This window comes from Gastrolobium bilobum, unplaced genomic scaffold, assembly GCF_033153095.1.
Source record: "Gastrolobium bilobum isolate Gb01-03AN ecotype WA unplaced genomic scaffold, APGP_CSIRO_Gbil_v1 utg268232, whole genome shotgun sequence".
Taxonomy (NCBI): Eukaryota; Viridiplantae; Streptophyta; class Magnoliopsida; order Fabales; family Fabaceae; genus Gastrolobium; species Gastrolobium bilobum.
Window position 1 is genome coordinate 5,902 of NW_026896949.1, and position 20,744 is coordinate 26,645.

General features: G+C 27.9%; 3 protein-coding genes across 3 annotated transcripts; all 3 read right to left on the bottom strand.

The window, feature by feature from the left end:
• Nucleotides 1-4,592: 4,592 nt before the first annotated feature.
• LOC133302940 (uncharacterized) lies at nucleotides 4,593-5,045 on the bottom strand. Its single transcript, XM_061502763.1, has one exon. The coding sequence runs from the start codon at nucleotides 5,043-5,045 to the stop codon at nucleotides 4,593-4,595; it is 453 nt and encodes a 150-aa protein (XP_061358747.1).
• A 7,736-nt stretch (nucleotides 5,046-12,781) lies between these two features.
• LOC133302941 (uncharacterized) lies at nucleotides 12,782-16,268 on the bottom strand. The gene is made up of 5 exons (XM_061502764.1): nucleotides 15,843-16,268; nucleotides 14,569-14,845; nucleotides 14,010-14,166; nucleotides 13,616-13,703; nucleotides 12,782-13,519 (listed from the first exon to the last, which is right to left on the bottom strand). Exons 1-5 carry the CDS (start codon nucleotides 16,266-16,268, stop codon nucleotides 12,782-12,784), a joined length of 1,686 nt encoding a protein of 561 aa, XP_061358748.1.
• Nucleotides 16,269-16,351: 83 nt separating this feature from the next.
• LOC133302942 (uncharacterized) lies at nucleotides 16,352-17,365 on the bottom strand. The gene has a single exon (XM_061502765.1). It carries the CDS (start codon nucleotides 17,363-17,365, stop codon nucleotides 16,352-16,354), a length of 1,014 nt encoding a protein of 337 aa, XP_061358749.1.
• Between the last annotated feature and the right edge of the window lie 3,379 nt (nucleotides 17,366-20,744).

A 20,744-nucleotide genomic window follows, 5' to 3' on the forward strand; every position in this document is an offset into this window, starting at 1 on the left:
ACATTTGATTAAATATTAATTATTGATTATACAATAAAAAATAAGAGTTCCAAAAAAAACTTTATAATTCAAATAAAAAGAAAAAAAGACAAAGTAAAGAAAATGTAAAACAATATTTTTTTCATGTTTGATTGTATAAAAGAATAAAGAAGAAAAAAATGAATTATAAAATAACGCATAATAAATTGTTATAAATATCATACCCCTTTATTTATTTAAAAAATAAATAAAGGTATGCCACGCTGATCACTAGGGGTGCTAAACGAGCCAGGGGTATTACAGGAGTCTTTGGCTCGGCTCGTAAATACCTGAGCTTACATGTCTAAAATTGATGGTTGGACCCAGACTTGGACTTGTATAAAAGCTCGTTTAATAAAAAGGCCTCAGGCTGCAATTCAAAAGTTCGACCTTAGAGCCTCTCAGGCTTTATTAATATATTAGTTTTAAATTTTTTTATATTTTTTATACTACTTGTGATAGCCCTCTCTCTTTCCTCAATTCATTTCATTTATTAATTAAACAGACTTTTTGAATGATTTTATTTATATTATGCTATTTGGATATACATTAAATTTATGAATATTTATGGAATTACCAGTGCTCTTGATTGTATATTTTGTTTGAATAAATTTTTATTGTCTTATTTTTTTTAAACAGGCTAAACCAGGCTTTTACTTTTGGTAAATAAGACAGACCACAGCCTGAAATTATATTCATGACAGGTAACAGGTTTGGCCAAACTGACACATTTAAATACAGATTTAACCTTTTAAGATCAAAGCTCGGCTCGACTCGGCCTGTTAACATCCCTACTGATCACCCATTGGAAAATATTTTTCCAAGGGGAATTGTGGGTAACATGTAAGTTACACTAGACAAGTAGCCATTAACTCAATTTTTGGCGAAATCATAAATTGAATAGCACACTACACTACACCCACTATATATGCTTGGGCAAAGAGAAATGTTATATAAAAAATTTTACATATGTAAAAGTTTACGCTTGATGATGTGTTGTTTAATTGAATTTTTTATGTGTGAAGTGTCACATTAGATTTTTTTTTTCCCATATATTTTCTCGAAATCAATTAGCTCTGCTGCAAAATGTTCATGTATAATTAATTGTTCTTTGATAAAAATTTAAAAGTTAATAATATCTGGGTGCTTTTGAACTTTATATAAATTCTTTAAAAGTAAAAATACTTTAATTTATTTTGAAATCGCAATTAATTTTTTGTAGGACATGAAAAATATTTATAACTGGTATTCTCTATTTTTTTATATTTCATAAAATTATTTTCTAACTCCATCTTAGTTATTATATCTTGATGACTCTTTCTTAAAGATAATATATACTAACCAAAATATTTATTTATTATTTTGTTTCGTATTTCAAAAAAATTTGACTTATCTTATATGAGGAAGGTTATATATATTTATAATTTTTTTTTACAAATTCTTATAAACTATATTATGTACATGTGTAGAATGTACTATCCTTAATAAATAGTGTAGTTTGTAAGTAAAAAATTTATAAATATAATTTTTCTCATCTTAAACTAATATAAAACATATAGAGAGGGTATCTTACACTATTTTCTTTCCTCCCTATAGAATTCTGACGGAATTTTACAAAATTCAATTAAGTGATGGACCACCCTTTAAAAATATGTCATTGCACCTAATACATTGACATCGTTTATTGCATGGAGCCAGTTCACAAGCCACGTCGCATATAAACATTGTCTAAAATACGAAACAAATCAAAAGATTCCTACAATTTTCGTCTAATACAATGTTTAAAGCTGTTTCAGAGAGTTATTGTATTGAAAATTTGAAATGGATGAACTCTTAAGATCTAAGAATGTTTGGTGTTGGCATGAGTGTGATACATAAATTAACTTAAGAACATCTACGAATTTCGGCTTAATAACTTAGTATAGCATGCATAAACATGGAAAGAGATACTTTTAATATTTTCTTATTAGAAGAGGAAAAGAAAAGTAATGTAACGAAGGAAATAAAAACAATATATAAAGACAAATTATTCCTATGTTAGTGTAAAAATAAAAAATCTTGCATAAAGTTTTAATTATTAATTTGATTGCATTTAACAATTAATAAAATAAAACAGTCAAATATAAATAATATTAACGAACAAGATTGTTAATATATTTTACATCAATGTATAATGATTTCGATCGAATCCCTCCCCCTCATCTCTCTCTGTCTATCTATCTATATATAGTTTAAAGGAAAAAATTTATCATTTTAAATAACAGAACTTATATTCTTTCACTCTCACAAAAAAGTGAGATTTACACCTTTATTTTTTTTGTCAACTCTCTATTTTCTCTCTTAAGGGCCAGTTTGGTGTGACGTATAAGGCATGATAGTATAAGCTTATACTATACGTTATGACATTTTCAGTTGTTTGGTGTGACCACCGTATAGTATAAACTTATACAGCATAATCCCTTAATACATCAAAACAATGTATAACTTAATCCGGCCTAAGGATGAGGGATAAGACCTGATAAGAGATTGATGTATTAACATCGTTAACCAATGTAATTCTCAAAAATTAATATATTATTTTAATATTAATCTATTAAAATAAAAATTTATATTTCAATATATTAATTTTTAAAATATTGAATATTTTTATTTTTATAAAAATTAATTTATATTTTGGACACATTGATCAATAAATTTTTATAAAAATTAATGTCATATGACATTTTTTTGAAGAATTATATAAATTCTTTATTAAAGGATATTTTCATTAAAAATATTTATTTTTATCATATATAGTATTATACAGTGCATTACCAAATACTAGACGATATTATTTTATACAATATATTATTTTATACAATATCGTGCCAGACGCTTGATAGTATTAAAATTCAATCAGGTCTTATACTATCAAGTCTTATACTATCAGACCTTATCCTATACAATGCACCAAACATGCCCTAAAATGACACAACTTTACCTCCTTTAAAATAACACACATTTTTTTCCATAGTTTAATATTTTTTGTTTTTTCTACATAAATTTTTTTCTGCCATATTTATGTAGATAAATTTTTTTGCAGTAAAAATAGAAAGAAATTTTACACACATATATATATATGGAAATATTATTTTTATGTTACGTGAGAGAATTTCTTTTTCATGCATTTACAAATCAAGGGTGGAATCCACTTTATTTTTTTTTCTCCTTTAAATTATGAGTGTACGAGAGAAAATTTCTTTAATATAACATAAAAGTAATATTCTTATATTCCTATATATATATATATATGAGATAGGATCCTTTGAAACCGGTGTCAAATTTAAAGTTTGACACCTCATCTGAGAGTCATTAGATCAAAAAAGATCAATGGTATTACATGCTTATAAATCAGAGTCGTTGATCTTTTTTGATCTAACGGCTCTCAGATGAGGTGTCAAAGGATCCTGCCTATATATATATATATATATATATATATATATATATATATATATATATATATATAGGCTTTTTCACCCTTTTGCCCCTTATTAATTAATTAATAACTATTTTGCCCCTGATTCGAAACTATTTATCAATCTGCCCCTCTTTAGTCGACTACCTTGCATTTTTAATCGACTAAACGGTTGTTGGGAGATTTAATCGACTAAATCTCCCTACTTAATCGATTAAAATCATACTGACTTATTTTTTTTTTGTCAAATATGAAGATTTAGTCGACTAAATAGGGAGATTTAGTCGACTAAATCTCCCAGCAGCCATTTTTTGTCTGTTTTGACCATTTAGTCGATTAAAAATTCAAGGTAGTCGACTAAAGAGGAGCAGATTGATAAATAGTTTTGAATCAGGGGCAAAATGGTTATTAATTAATTAATAAGGGGCAAAAGGGTGAAAAAGCCTATATATATATATATATATATATATATATATATATATATATATATGGTTTCACATTTGTCATGTTGCATGAAAAATGCAAAGTTTCCTACACATACATCAATATTTGTGCTACATTTTTTTTTTTAATTTTAAACATGATGGACCTCACACTTATTGTATTTGTAGCATGACAAGGAATTGTCCTACAAAATGATACTTGTTTTTCCCATATTATGTAGGAGTTTGTTTTTCTCATGTTGCGCATGAGAAAACAAACCCTTTCTACACACATCATAAAAAATGTGTCATAATTTTTTTTTTTTTTGCTTTTTTTTTTAAAAAAAATAGGTGAGTCCCACCCTTGATGTAGATTAAGATTTTCCTATAACATAAGATTTATTTTTTTCATATAATGTATATCGAGATGATGCAATTACATGATTACAAGCAAAACGCAAAGTAATTAAAAAAGAAAAATGGAGAGGAACAGATTGAGTCAGAGAATTGAAACGAAAGGGAAAAATAAAAAAGAAAAGAAGAGAAAGAGAGTAAAATATTAACTTTTGAGTTTTCAGAAAGGAGAGAGGAAATCTTTGTAATTAGCTAGAACAGCATGTTTGCATGGGATGGGACATGAGTGTCACGCTACCCATCTTCCCTTTACTCCAAAAGTACTCGCTTCACCATTTAGTCTCTCACCGTTGGCAAGCGGTATCTGATGAGGCCATATTACTGGGTGCTGAATCGCGTGGCACCAACTGTCCCTGCGTCGTCACAATCATGGACTTATTGTACATTTGGATGATCATCTTCTCATCGTACTCCTTGCGCGGTGGGGCCCTCCCGAACCCACCTATGGCGATGGAAGTGGCATCCCCGCCGTAACCGGTACCCATCGTTTTTGCCAAACCCAGCATCATCCTCACGTAAGCGTCCCTCACCCACAGCACCAACTTCTTGGGTGAACAGATTGCGGGGATCCTAATCTTAGGGGCCATCTTGATCCGCCGCCATCTCCTTGTGCCGGTGGCTCCTAGCTCCTCCACCTTGTTCCTCCTTCGCCGATCCGATCCATTTAATCTTTGGTATCCCATTCTCCTCCAGTACTTCTTCAAACCCCTCCGCAAGCTGCCTGAGATACCTTCCATGCCTCTCTCTCTCTCTCCTCTACCTCTGGTGGCTTAATCAGAAAAAACGAAAATGAAAGGGAACAACACAAAAACACAAGAGAAAGGAGGTAGAGTGGGTGAGAAAGTAATGACCTTTCGTATATTAGTAATATGGTTCTATATTTTTGTTTATTCACTTTATAAATTATCTCTTTTTATAATAATATATTTCATTAAATGTTCGGCGATATACATATTAGTTTACAATTTTTAATTTTTCCAGCCATGCACGTCACTTTCTATAAGCCGCAACAGTATCCCCTCGGACTTAATTATATTTCTTTTTCTGTGACTTTGCATCGTAAATTCATGGTCATGTTGACAAAAATCCATCCCCATTCATACTATCAGTTTCGTGGGAAAATCTTATCTGCTAGGATTAGGAAGATGTTATTTTTCACGTAACATTTCCTTTATATTTTTGGAAAAATATTTTTTCATTTAAAAATATAACTTTGTGTCATTTTAGATTCTAATCGTTGATTTTCATCAATCAACGATTATAATTTATTGCACATTATTAATTAATTAATAAGTTTGATTCAATAAATTATAAGTGTTGATTGACGGAAATCAATTGTTATGATTTAAAATGACACAAAATTATATACTTTTAAATAAAAAAACGTCCTATATTTCTACACTATTTTCTTTTTTTTCTTTTCTTATTACAGTGATCCATGTTGTCATCAACTATGTGAGTTGCATACTAAATGTAACTGCCATTGTTCACGTGTCAATTAACAAGTCATTAAAAGAAAGTGAAAATGAGCGAAGGCAAAGTAATAGTTCCAACCAAAGATATGAACATTAAAAAAACTTTTTTCATAAAAATCCATATAATCTGTCGTCATTTTTTAAAAGTGTTTTTGCATCAGTATTACGAATACTCCAAAGCTTGAAGGAGTCGAAAATAATAAATATATAGAGTCCTCTTGTCTCTTAGTTTGTGTACTGATTGCAGAATTACTGGCTTCATTTGGGCTTAAAATATAAATTAATTGTAGCTTACTTGCAGTGTGGAGCGGAGAGTAGAATTTGAAGACAGTCATTACTCATTCGTATATAGTTGACTCATATTATATATTAATATTTGATTAAACAGTTATTACAATAATAAGTGTGTTTTTACATGTTGGTTTTTTAATTTGAAATATAACTAAATTAAGTTTGCACGGAAAGTAATATACATAAATTAAAAATATTACATTAAATGTTATTAAAAGTGTGGTACATTTTCTTAAAAAACTACACATTTTTTACTATTTAAATAATAATTTTTACAATTGACCCTCTCAAGAGGATCCATCTTTGTTTGGAGTTAAATTTTAACAGAGTGGTCAAGATGAAAGATAATTAAAAAGAATAAATAATAGAATAATATAATATATTATAAAAGAGGAAATAATAAAATATATACGCGTTAATAATTGTTATTATGTGTTTTTTTTTTATAACTTGCATGCTTCGGATCATCACCGCTATCTACGTATCTTTTCCTTTTATTTTTCTTCATTTCGTTCGTTATAACAATAATGCACAATCCCTAAATTGATTATGTAGCACTACTTCGTGAGTTTTTCATATTTTAGGAGATAATTTTATTTTTTACACACACAATAAAAATGAGTGAAGTCCATATTTTTATTTTCTCTTTTTTTTTTTACATGTATGGACATAGACTTTATATACTTTTATATATATAGGAAATAGACAAACACTAATTTACTACTTTATATGTATAATAGATGTTAAAAACCATCCGGATCTGCCTTAATTTAATACTCTTTAAAGGCTGAGAAATAAAAATATTCATGCATTACCTGTTATAACAAGAAACAAAGACAGACAGACCTAGAATAGACCACCAGCGCGGGGTGGGGTAGCTTCAAATGACTTTTGAAGGGTAAAAATATATAGTTTTCGTCATGTTGTCCCCTCGGTCTTTCGGTGGGTAGTTGAGGAGGTGAGATGAGATCATGGAAACAATACATCACAATCTTTACGAGTTTGTATATTTATCTTCTTTTTCTTGTAAACAATCTTATTTTTATTATTTGGCTAAAGAACTTTTAATATATTTGAATTTAAATAAGATATTGTTCCTATGTTTCAGATGGTTCCTTTTTAGTCATTTTCCCCTTCATTTCTCCCTCTTCTTCTTTTCCCTTTCTTTATTACTTTTATATTTATATATATATATATATATATATATATATATATATATATATTATTACTATTCTATTCTATTTATTTTTATTTTTACTATTATGTTTCATTTTTCAACCTTTTTGTATCTTTTATTTGGGTTCATCTACCACCGTCCCCAATTAATTTATGATAAAGGTATTGTTGATATTGATGTTGATTATTTATCTTCTAAATTTTTTTGGGTTACGTATATTTTGTTTTAACATAGGGTCATATTAACAAATTTTTCTTTTACAAACGTACAAATTACACCATTTCTTACTGGTAAGACTTCAAATAAAAATATCTTACGCATTGGCGGACCTACGTTATAGCAACTGTATGAAAGTGCAGACATAAATTTTTGAATGGGAAAAAAAGAGTAAAGTATCTTGAGTCTTCAAAAAAAATTATAGAGCCCAATTTAATCCCTTAGAAAAAAAGTCGACTCATGGTCCCACTGAATTCCAAACTAGACCTAGTTAATCCAAATTGTGGTCCTCTAAAATTCAAAGTAGATCCACATTAGTCCCTGAAAAGGACGAACATGGGACTATTTAGAATCCAAAGGGACCACGAGTCAACTTTTTTTATCTAAAGGATTAAATTGGGCCCCATAATTTTCATTGAGGATCCAAAAAGTAATTTACTCAAAAAAAAAATTAAAGTTGAAAGTTGTCTTTTCTTTTTTTATTTATATTCTTTTACTTTTTAATACATTTAAAACTTTCATGAAATTTTTTTTTGGGGGCGCTACCCCAGAACCTCTACCCTTAAATGTAAACATAAATACAATTTTTCAGATCTGTCATTGATCTTACTAGTAAGATATAGTGTAGTTTGTAAATATAACATTCCCTTATTTTAAAATTTAAAAAATGTATATAATCTTTAAGTGTGTATTTTAGTTATTTTTTAAATTCTACCAAAAAATTATATTTTTAAAAAATTTAAATCAAAATAAACTTGAACTTAAGTAATAGAGAACAAATTAAATTTTTTCAATTAAGAAATTTACTTAAAAAAATGGTTATCTTGTTTGAGTGTGTGAATCTATTATTTATATTATTTTAAAAATTGTATGTAAAAGCTATAATATATACTTTTTAAAAATAAAAATAGTATTATATATTTTTAAAGTTTAACGATTAAGTTGTATAAAAAAAAAGTTTAACGATTAAGTGTATATAACTTTTAAGTTGAAGAAAATAAATCAGACTTTTATCCATATATTAAGAACAATTTTTTGAATAATTATGTAATAGTATTGGCTTATTATTAGAAAACTTATAATGATAAACAAATATTACAACGGTTAAACCTTTTTTAATATTTAATAAGGGATTAACTTTCTGCAATACATTATGGTGTACATGACAATCTTTCCTATTTTTTTTTTAATTTCTGTTTTCGAGAACATAAATGAATAAAAAACTCGTTTGGTAAAATCGATTTTTTTTTTTTTGAGATGAATCGCTTTTTTTGTGTGTGCTGAGAAACAAAAAAAAAAAATCAAAAAATTTCTTTTTTCGTTCCGAGACACAAAACGAGAAACATTTATATTTCTCAATCACTCTCCATCACTGCCACCATCATTCCGACACGATCATCACCATTACTACCATCATCGCAGTCATTGTCGTCACCACCACCACCACCACCACTACCGAAACAGTGTCAGAAAAGAGAATGATTGTCATGCATACCTTATATATTAAAAGTAGTAAATAATATAATTTTGAAATCTAAACTAAAATAAAGTTCATTTCAAAAGTTATACTATATATTACCCTTAATACACATAATGTATTGGAAATAACTTTTCTGCATTATATGTATAAATGTTTTTCGCTTTTAACAATATACGTGTGTAAGATACAATACAGCTCGAAATAAAAATTTATCTGACAGAATTGTATATTTTTTTAATATCCTGTGTTAAAGCCACTTACTTAGCATCGATTAAGGTTGCATCAACATATATATTATTTTTTAACAATATCTCATTTTTTAAAAATCATTTTTTTACTTAAAATATTACTCTTTATAATTTGCTTTTAAAATTTAGCTTTTTAAAAAAAAATTAACACGTATTTTTAGTAATAACCATTTTTTAAAATAGGAATAAACGGTCTATTGATCAATTAATGTCAGCTCAACGTGCAGGTATAATCGTAAATCGTATAACTGGGTCGGCAGATGGGCATGTATATGAAGAGATCAACCAATCGGCTTAGTTGCGTTTCATATGGGTAAGGGTAACCACATTATTGTTTTTTTTTTTAATATATTTGAAAAACTTACTTTCTATCATATTTTCAGAAATCCTGATTCTCAGATAATTTTTTTTTTCTATACCAAATGTGCAAGATGTGATGGGTTCATTATTTATTAAAATAAAAAAATTATTACACTCAATTTAGGAGATTTTTCTCCTACAACACATATGGGTGAATTATATGGGACAGTACACTATCTCATATGTAATTTAACATGATCATGTCATGTAGGAGGATCTTAACTATTAATAATTAAATCAACAGTGATGATTGTGTAACATCCTATTCTTATATTTTTTTTTTCTCTTCCCTTATCACCATTAACTCATCCATGTATGATTATGATTGCTCCACATGATATGGTAATGTTAATTAGCACATGAGAGGATCCACTCCCAATATAGTACGTCCTATAATAGTAAGCAATACTTTTCCAACTATTATTTATGGATCTGGATCCTCTCATGTGAAAATTCACATGATCATGTCATGTGGAAAATCATAATCATACAAAGGTAGATCAATGGTAATAAAGAAAAAGAGAGAAAATATATTAAAACAAGTAATTACGAAATTATAACCGTTGATTTACTTTGTATGATTGTGATCTTCCCACATGACCATATCATATTTTTTTATATGAGAGGATTCATTTCTATTATTTATTTATGAACGAATTTTCCGACCATGTAGATGTAGTGGGTCTTAGCTTATGTTACTATATTTATTGGACACGCTTCCAGTACTAGCGGTCATTAATTAAGTTGAGATTGCCCAGGTCTCCTACCTAATTTGCTTGCAAATATAAATTCTTATCTCCTAAGAGAATATAACATTTAATTCAATAAAATTGTAACTTCCGGATTGTACAATTAATATTTGTCTTTGATTTTTTTTTTTGGTAAAAACAATTATTATTTGTCTTTATAGTAAACTTATGTTAATTTTTTTAAAAATCATTACTTGTGCTGGTTATTTTTTTAAAAAAATATTTAAAATATTATATATTTTTAAAATTTTTCATTTAATAATTTTACTTTTTATTTCTTAAGATATTACTTTTAACATAATAAGATTATAGTGGAAAAAATATTATTTAATGTTTTAAATCAAAGTCATTAGGAGTATGAATGATTGTTGAGTTCGAGATAGATGTGTATTTCTAAAAATGTGAAGTATTTTATTGTGTAGATGCTCAAAGAGGTAGTAATATGTGAAGTATTTTATTGTGTAGTATTTTATTGTGTAGATGCTCAAAATGGTCACCGCAGGTACTATTTTAAATATGACTAAGAAATGGAGAATATGTGATGGAATAGGGGCTCGATGTTTCAATCAGTGGTGAGTTAAGGAGGAGTGATCGCCCCCTCAATTTTATCAAACATTTATCTTAAAATAAATTGAGACTTAAAAGAAAGGTAGTGTAGGATAAGTTCGCCGTCTTTTATTTTTATTATTCCTTATTTATGAAGAAAACTCGGAGACTTCTTCAAATTTGGTTACATATTGACCAATATCACAATTTTTTTTTATTTCTCCCGTTAGTTTCTGCAAAGTAACAAATAACAACTCATGAAATGTATGGATGAAAGATCCATCTTCAATGAGAGAGGATGGATTTATTATATAGATGAGAGATGTTATTCTCAAATTAACTTGATTTTTCCGTACTACTATTACTAATAATCACTAGTTTGTGTGTTTGTTCTAAATTTTGAATGCTTCAAATGTTTATTTGAGTTTCACAAAATAGATAAAGCTGAGAGTGTTCGACAAATTTTCACTGTAAATAGGTGCCACTACAAGAAATATGATTATTTGTGACAAAAATTTAGTGATGAATATATAATTTGTCACTGATGATATATTATTTGTGTCTAAATTTTATTTTGTCACAATTATTATTTTTAATTGTGACAAAATGAAAAATTGTCACTATAATTTCATTAATAATGACAAATATATATATCTATCACAAATAATTCGTCACTAATATAAATTATTAATTAAAATATTATTTTCACATAATCATATCGTCACTGATATAAAATTTTAAATATGCAAAAAAAAAAATAACTAAATTTTAAGTTATCATTTTATCAATCATTCTTTGTTATTAGTGACAAGTGACAACTCACAAATAATTCATCATTAATGATTTGAAACATTTATGCTTAAAATTAATCGTCACAAATATTTAATATCAATATATTGATAATGGTGAAAATTTTGCCCCTACTATTATAAAAAAATATTAGGGACAAAAATAAACTGTCATTGATATTATATTATACTATATGAAAACTTTGTATTCCCCTGTACATGAAATTGCTTCCTAATTATGTATAGAGGAATTCAGCATCAACTTTAAAATATTTTAGCTCGTCCCTATTGAAGCAGGTGATTTATCTTCTTTTGTTGAAAGAACAATATTATCTATTTGAATACTTTGAGTGCAATAAAATAATGTCTAATTTTTTTATAAAAAAAATGAACAAAATTTGTTTCATAAAATAGCAAACCAAACTAACAAAAAAAAAAAAGAAAACTGCCCACTAACCAAACCAACAAAAAAAATTGCCCACTAACTTTCCTATATCCCAAATTTTAAGGTTTCAATATTGTTTTTTTAACCTGTACAAAAAAATACATATTTAAAAAGGTATTAGTAACAAACAATCAACTTTTTCTTTAATATTAAATCATATTAGTGATAATTTAAAAAATACCAACTAATTTCTTTTACGATGAATTGTTCATCATCAAAGATTTGAAACATTTGTGTCTACAATAATTCGTCACAACTAATTAATACTAATATATTAGTAATAATTACAATTTCACTAAAATAATTTTTTCATTAAATTATTAATACTTTAAACTTACGTATTTTATTAATTTTATATTCCATTATTAGTGAAAAATGAAATTTCTATCATTATTAACAAATTCTACATTATTAAAGTTTTGACCTTGATTACAAATTTTAAATATTTTAATCTTAGTGATAAAACTAAGATTGCACTTGATATAATATTTTAAAAAAATCATAAAATAATAAAATTTTCTAATAAAATTCTCCTCACGAAGTTAGATTTATTTTTCCTACTCTTTTTTTTATATTGCACAAATATTTTTACTAATTCAAAGCATGTATGAAGTATTAACAGTACAATAAAATAATGTGTAACATTAAAAAAATAGTTATTAACAAATTTTGTTTCATAAAATAGCATATAATATTAATCAATCGTCATCAGAATCATACTCATCATGGATGCCATCACTTTCCTCATCTTCTATCAAATTTAAAGTTTCATAATCACTTTCCTCTTCATTATCAACATTTTCTACATGCACCATTGGACTTCCATCAACAGTGGGTTGTTCTAAGTCATTCCTATCCAAAGATATCGCTTGTTCATCATCTGGTTCATTACACAATTCATGTACCAATCCAATCTCATCATTTTCTTGACATGGCTCATTATTAACCTCCCAAGGCATATCATAAAAGTCACGGGGCTTTGTGTTCACAACAACTAGCCAATTCAGATCTTTGGTGTCTTTAACATAATACACTTGTTGAGCTTGAGTGGCTAGGACATATGGTTCATCAGTGTTCAATCTACGATTGATATTGATAAGAAAAAAATCATATCTATCTTCCTTATATCCTCTTCCTCTAGAAGAAACATCCCACCAATCACATTTAAATAAAATCACATTGTTTCCACTTGAGTACATTAATTCCACAATATCTGTTAAGACACCAAAATAATCTAAATTACCTGTATTATTATCCCCTTTAACTAGAATTCCACTATTTTGAGATTTTAAATGCATATCACGATCCTTTATATTAAACCTCCAACCATTTATAAGATAACTTGTATATCTAAAAACACGTGTATCAGGGCCACAAGCCAAGTCAAATAATGATTCATTTATGCTTTCATCCGCGACATTTTTCAGAAACGTAATCTGAAATTAAAATAAATAAATAAATATGTATGTATGTAAGTTACCATATAACAACTAAAGTTATATAAAAATAGATAAATCTAAAATTATACGTACATGTTTTTTAAACCATTGGTAAAATTCTTTTGCATGTCTTTGCTCCACATGCTGTGAGTTTTCATTCTTCAATTTTTCCTTATGCAACCTAGTCATTTGAGCATAAAAAAACAAAGAAATATAAAATTAAAATCAATTATAAATTTTAAAAAGCTATAAATAAAAAATTAAAAAAATTACTTACTCAATATACGGTATGACGTCATTGCAATTTTTAAGAATATACATTCTTGCTTGCTCCCACTCCACTAAACTTAACTCAACATACTTTTTTCCATGCAATGGTTTGCCAACATGTGAAAAAATATTTAAGTTTGACTTATTCAACCCATCTAAATCGCCTTCATAATTTCTTCCACATCTATTCAATCTTGTCTCAACTCCATGCAAATACCTTGAACAAAAATGCAAACATTCTTGCGCAATATAAGCTTCTGCAATAGATCCCTCGGGATGAGCCTTGTTTCCCACGTATGATTTAAGCCTGCGTAAGTATCTTTCGATAGGATACATCCAACGATATTGTACTGGTCCAGCAATCTTAGCTTCATCTACTAAATGGATGGGTAAATGGATCATTATGTCAAAAAATGATGGGGGAAATATTTTCTCCAACTTACATAAGGTTACAACTATTATCTTTTTTAGCAAGTCCAAGTTATCCAAACTCAATGTCTTCGAGCATAACTCTCTAAAAAAAGAACTTAGTTCAATAAGTGCTTCACATACTTCCTTTCGTAGAATGCCACGTATTGAAAGTGGGAGATACCGATGCAAAAATACATGACAATCATGACACTTCATCCCATGTATTTTTCCCTCTTTGACATTTACATATCGGGAAATGTTAGATGATTAACCATCAGGAACTTTCAAATCAACTAGAAATTGGCAAAATGCATGTTTTTCCTGAGATGACATAGTGTAACATGCATGATGGAATGTATATTTACCTTCATCAATCGTGGTTGCATGAAGCTCAGGTCGAATACCCATGTATGCTAAATCAAAACGAGAATTTATATTGTCTTTTGTCTTTCCTTCAAGATTCATCAATGTTCCAATTATATTGTCACATACATTTTTCTCAATATGCATGACATCTAGATTGTGCCGTAATTTTAGATATCTCCAATAGGGCAACTCAAAGAAAATGCTTTTTTTCCTCCAATTCCCGGGTAATTGAATCTCTCCTCGCTTTCTTTTCCTTGTAAATTTACCAAATTGCACCTGAATATATTCATTCACATTTAATGAAAGGAGTTACACATTAAAAAGGAATATATATATATATATATATATATATATATATATATATATATATATTAAAAATATGTATATACAAATATGAAAAAAAGAAATTGAAATTACTTATTATATATTACGATAACATATATATTTTATATTTTAAAAAAAATCATCAAATGTATTAAGATACCTTTTAAAAATAATTTCTATCAAAATCAATCAAAACTAAAAAAATACAATACATATCAGATATTTCTTTTAATATTAAACTCAAATCTTTAATATTTATAATTTACTAAAAAATATAATCAGTAATAACAAATATTTAAATTAAGTAACATTAAATAATTCAAATACGTTTTAAAAGAATACCAAAATATTTCTTTTAATTAACATTAAGTAACATTAAATAACAAATATTTCTTTTAATTGATTTTTTAATTGATTTGCTGAGTTGTATCAATTCAATTACTAAAAAAATTATGTTGATTCGTGTGTCAACTATTGTATCAAAAATATACCAATAAAAAAATAGCAATATGTAATGTTACGTGGATTCGTGTGTCAACTATTCACGATCACAATATTGTATCAAAAAATAGCAACGTGAAATTAGGATAATGGAACACAAATGTGGAGAAAATAATGTTGTAAAAATCATCGTGGTTTTTTTTAAAGAATTAATTACGAATGAAAAGTAAAAAAATATAGTTGAAAAATTCATGTTTAAATTAAAAAATCTTAGCGTCAACGTTCCATGGACCTATATTGCATAATGGTGAAAATACCATTATGAAATTTTGAAAAATTTATTACCTATAAAAAATTAAAAAAGTGCCAAATACATATAATATAAAATATGACATAATACGCTCATAAAAAAAATATATGACAAAATACCAAATGCATTCACCATAAAAACTATTAATGGGAACATATGTAATATAGATTTCATGCAAATAAATATTAAAATATTGACCTGATTAAAATTTTGCAGTTGTTCAACAATATCGTCTCCTGATAATTGTTTGGGGGCTGGTCGCTTTTCTTTATTTCCATCAAAGGCCTTTGCATTATTTCGCCAATAATGATCAAGCGGCAAAAATCGACGACTTCCCATATAAGCATGTTTTCGTCCATTTGGTAGCCTCAATGACCATGTATCCATGTTACAACAAGGGCAAGCTAATTTCCCTTTAGTACTCCATCCCGAGAGATTCGCATAAGCAGGAAAATCATTAATAGTCCATAAAATAGATGCATGCAGCTGGAAGGTTTCTTTGACTGACGCATCATATGTCTCTACACCTTTTTCCCAAAGTTCTTTCAATTCATCAATTAAAGGCTGCAGATACACATCAATATCATTTCCAGGAGCTCTAGGACCTGGAATAAGTAGTGACATTATAAAATAAGGATCTTTCATGCACATCCAAGGTGGCAAATTATAAGGAATTAAAATTACTGGCCACACACTGTACGAAGTACTCATATTTCCATATGGATTGAAACCATCACTAGCCAGTCCAAGTCTAACATTACGTGGATCTGCTGCAAAAGAAGGATTTGAGAGTCAAAACTTTTCCAAGCAATGGAATCAGCTGGATGTCTCATTTGCCCATCTTCAATTGGTCTATCCTTATGCCACCTCATTTCTGTAGCACTATTTGAGGACATGTATAACCTTTGTAACCTTGGTGCTAAAGGAAAATAACGTAGAACTTTTTGGGGCAATTTCTTATTTGGATCTTTATATGGAGAAACCCCACAACTTGGACAACACTTAGATTGTAAATGCTCACCTCGATAGAGAATGCAATCATTCAAGCAAGCATCTATTTTTTCATAATCTAGCCCAAGCTCACGGATAACTTTTCGAGCTTCAAAATAGGACATAGGAACTTTATTTCCTTTAGGAAATGCTTTCGTCAGTAAAGAAAGTAAAGCATCAATTGATTTTGCACTCAAGCCAAAGAGACATTTGATATTTAATAGTTGAACAATAAATGATAATTTAGAAAAATGCTCACACTCAGGATATAGTTCTTGTTCGGCATCATGCAAGAGTCTATAAAACTTATAAGCTTCCTCATTCATTTCGTTATTTGTGCTAGTCTCATAACTTTTATCCTCGCTTGGTTGTCCATCGACATTTGGGATATTATGAATGTTGAAAGTACTTCCAATATCATGTAACATCTCTCGAAGCCCATCATTGCAATTTTGCTCATCATCATTTTCTTCATCGTCTTCAGATTCACTCACTATTTCTCCATGAAGATCCCATATGACATAGTCCTTTTTTATCCCAAACATGATCAAGTGCTCGTAAATGACTTTACGAGACCGATAAAGATTATTATTGCATTTTTTGCATGGACAACGAAGTAGTTCCCCTTCATCAAAACCATTAAATGCGAATTCAAGAAACTCAAGAACTCCTTGTTCATATGAAGGTTGCGTCCTATCAATAATTTGTATCCAACTTTTATCTAATCCCATATCTGTTATGAAAAAATAATGTATAAAATTAATATAAAGAATTCACATATAATTAAAACTAAACATGTTAAATATCAAAAAAATATGAAATTGTAAAACAAATTAAACTATTAGAAACATGAAAACATTGCTTATAAGATGCAAAATTATAAAACTTGATTGATATAAAATCTAGCAAACGGAGAATTTCTAGTAAATGGAGAATCAATGGATGGAAGAAAGTATTACCGGTTGCAAATTAAGAGAAGATAAGTGTTGATCATGAGAATGTTCAAGGAAGAGTGACGAACGTTATCAATAATTTCAAATGTACTTATCAATAGTGATAGTATATAATGATTTATTTAAAAAAATAAAATACAAAACAAACAGATAATATCATAACAAAATAACTGACATCAGATAAATAAGATGAGATTGAACAAATTTTCAAAATTTAAATTTGTAAACAAATCTGAATAAGAAACCAAATAAAAACCCTCATCATAAAAATATTCAAATTTAAATTCTTGTTTGGAAAATTATGATCGTTTTCAAATTTAAATTCTAGTTTAGGAAATGATATAAAATCTAGCAAACTTGATATTGAGATTTTTTTCTTATGGTCTCAACTTTTTATAATTCATTTGATCATTTTCTAGCAACCAAAAGTGTAATTAAGAGAAAAAGACAAAATTAATTACTGAATAAAAAATTTGTAATTGAAGATACGTTATTATTTCAAATGTAATTAATATTCAAGCCTAGGTTACAAATGTTATCAATAATTTTAAATGTATTTATAATAGTGATAGTAGATAATGATTAATTTGAAAAACAAAATACAAAACAAATAGATAATATCATAACAATATAACTGACTGACATCAGATAAATAAGATGGGATTGAACAAATTTTCAAAATTTAAATTTGTAGACAAATCTACAAACTACTTAGAATAAGGAACCAAATAAACGTGCACCACTTTGTTATATAAACGTATGGACAATTTAAATTATATCGTTCATTGTGTAACCTAACCGCAAGTGATTATAAATAAGTCTTTAATGCATATTAATTTTTAACCAAATAACATAACAAATCATTATTATATTAATTGCATATTAATCTCTTATCCTTCTATTATAATTAAAATCAATTTTTAATATTACCCCTCACCAATAACTGCTGTATCCACATCTCACGTTCTCATCCACTCTGATACAACAAAAAAGATTCTCACATATTCAACAAAAAAAAACAAACAACGTCGTTTCTTAGAAAACTTCTTGAGCGTGTCTTTTGGTTGGGGTTCTTAAAAAAGATATCAAGAAAAAGAGCAAGCTTCTTGGTTGGAGATTTGAAATAATCTTTGTTAGAGATTTGAAATAGTCTTTGCTGGATTAGAGGTAAGTTTTTCACACATTCTTTGCCTTTAATGGTGTAAGTTTTTTTGTTGCAGTTTAAAAATTCTGAACTTTTGCCTCTGCTTTTTTCTAGAACCTCTTAGAAAATGGCAAGGCTTACTTATTTGAACTCTTGTTTTACTTTTACTTTTATTTTTAATTTTTTAATTTTTTTGGCCAATAGTTCAACTCTTCCATCACTTGTATGTTCCTTTTTCTTTTCAGCGGGTATGAATGTCCCACTGTTGTGATATTCTTATTTTATCTTCAAATTGCAGGAAATTTTTTTTTTGAGTTTGTTATTATTTCTGAAATATTTTTTATATTTATTAAATAATTTAATTTTATTTAGATTTTTGTTTTTGATTTTTGTAATTGGTAGATGGTGAAATCACTGAGACTGAATTCTAAAAGGATTTCTAATGATCAACCTTTATCCCCTCTTCTTGAAAAAGAAGTAAGTGACTCCCAACCTAATGATGCTTGTATTGCCTCTAAAACCATTCATGAAGAACAAGTTGAAGTTGATACAGGTAGTCTTGCAATATGCTTTTCTATTAAAAAATCTAGAATATTATTAATGCAGTAGCTATAGTTCTAATTTTTTATTTTATTTTAGGTGAGCAGATCCTTAAGAAGAGAAGAGACGTGGACATACGATAAACGCGAAGTTTCAAAAGATAAAGGAAAAGAGAATGGCAAAGGAAAAAAGTCTCGACATCCAATTTCCTCCACCGTTTTATAAACTTTGTGAAAAACATGCAAAGTATTTTAAGTCTGAGGCAACACTTTGTGTTCGCCAGAAAGCACCTTTACAAGTCTATAGCTGGAAAAAATATCTGAAGGTGATGTAGATATAATGTGGAAACATATGAAGGTAAAAAGCATAACTATATCTGTTTAGTGTGTCTAATTATTTTTTATTTATATATTAGGAACTTTTTCTTATGTTTACTTAATTTGATACATGTTTCTTGATAATGTTTTATTTTTACTTTTTCTATGAATTTATATGACTTTAGGATAAGTTAAATTTGCCCGATGAGGTTAAAGAATATGCAATGAAGCAACTACAATTGCAATATAAGAATAGGCTCTATCATTTAGGCAGAGCATATATTGAAAAGAAGGGTAGGCCAGAAGGTGTATCTCCATATGATTGGAATTGGTTAATCAAAAATAAATGGTGTAATTCCAAATTTCAGGTAATTTTTGTATCTTTAACTTGATTTTTTATTTTTTATTTTGTAGTTTTATACATAAAATATTAAATATATATTAATTTAATGTAGGAAAGGAGCTTGAAAAATAAGGTTAATCGAAGCAAGCATGAAATTAGATGTATCACGGGCACAAAATCAATTGTGCAAAAGGCATTTGAAATGGTAATACCATTTTTTTTATCATGTGTAGAACTTGAAAAACTTTGCTTGCTCTTTAGTTTCAAATTATGAGAACACGAATCTATAATATTCTTCTATAATTATACATTATTATTATTAAATTTATTTTCTTATTTTTTATTATTAATAGAAAGAAGATTCAAAAGCTGATGAATGGCCTGATGCTTTCCAACTATGGAAAGCCACACGTATGAGAGCTAATGGAACTTGGTGCGTTCGAAATGGAGAAGAAATTATGGTAAGAAAAAAGTACATTTTATTATTAGATTTAAGCATGTTGATATTATTAGATTTAATCTATGGTTGCATGATTTTTTTATTTTTTTTGGTAAGCTATGGCTGCATGAATTTAATAATGAACATGGACGCCTACTTGTTTACCCTTTATTCTAGTAGCTTTGTTGCTTCCATAGGACATTTGATCCTTTTAGGTACTTGATTGATAGGTTCATGCATCTTATTCTTATATCATTGACAAGCATATAGTTTTGTTGACTTTTGTATACAATTGTTAGTTCAAACATATATACAGTAATTAAAAAATTCTTGATTAAGTATTGGGTTTGTCATGTATGTCTTCGTCTACTTGT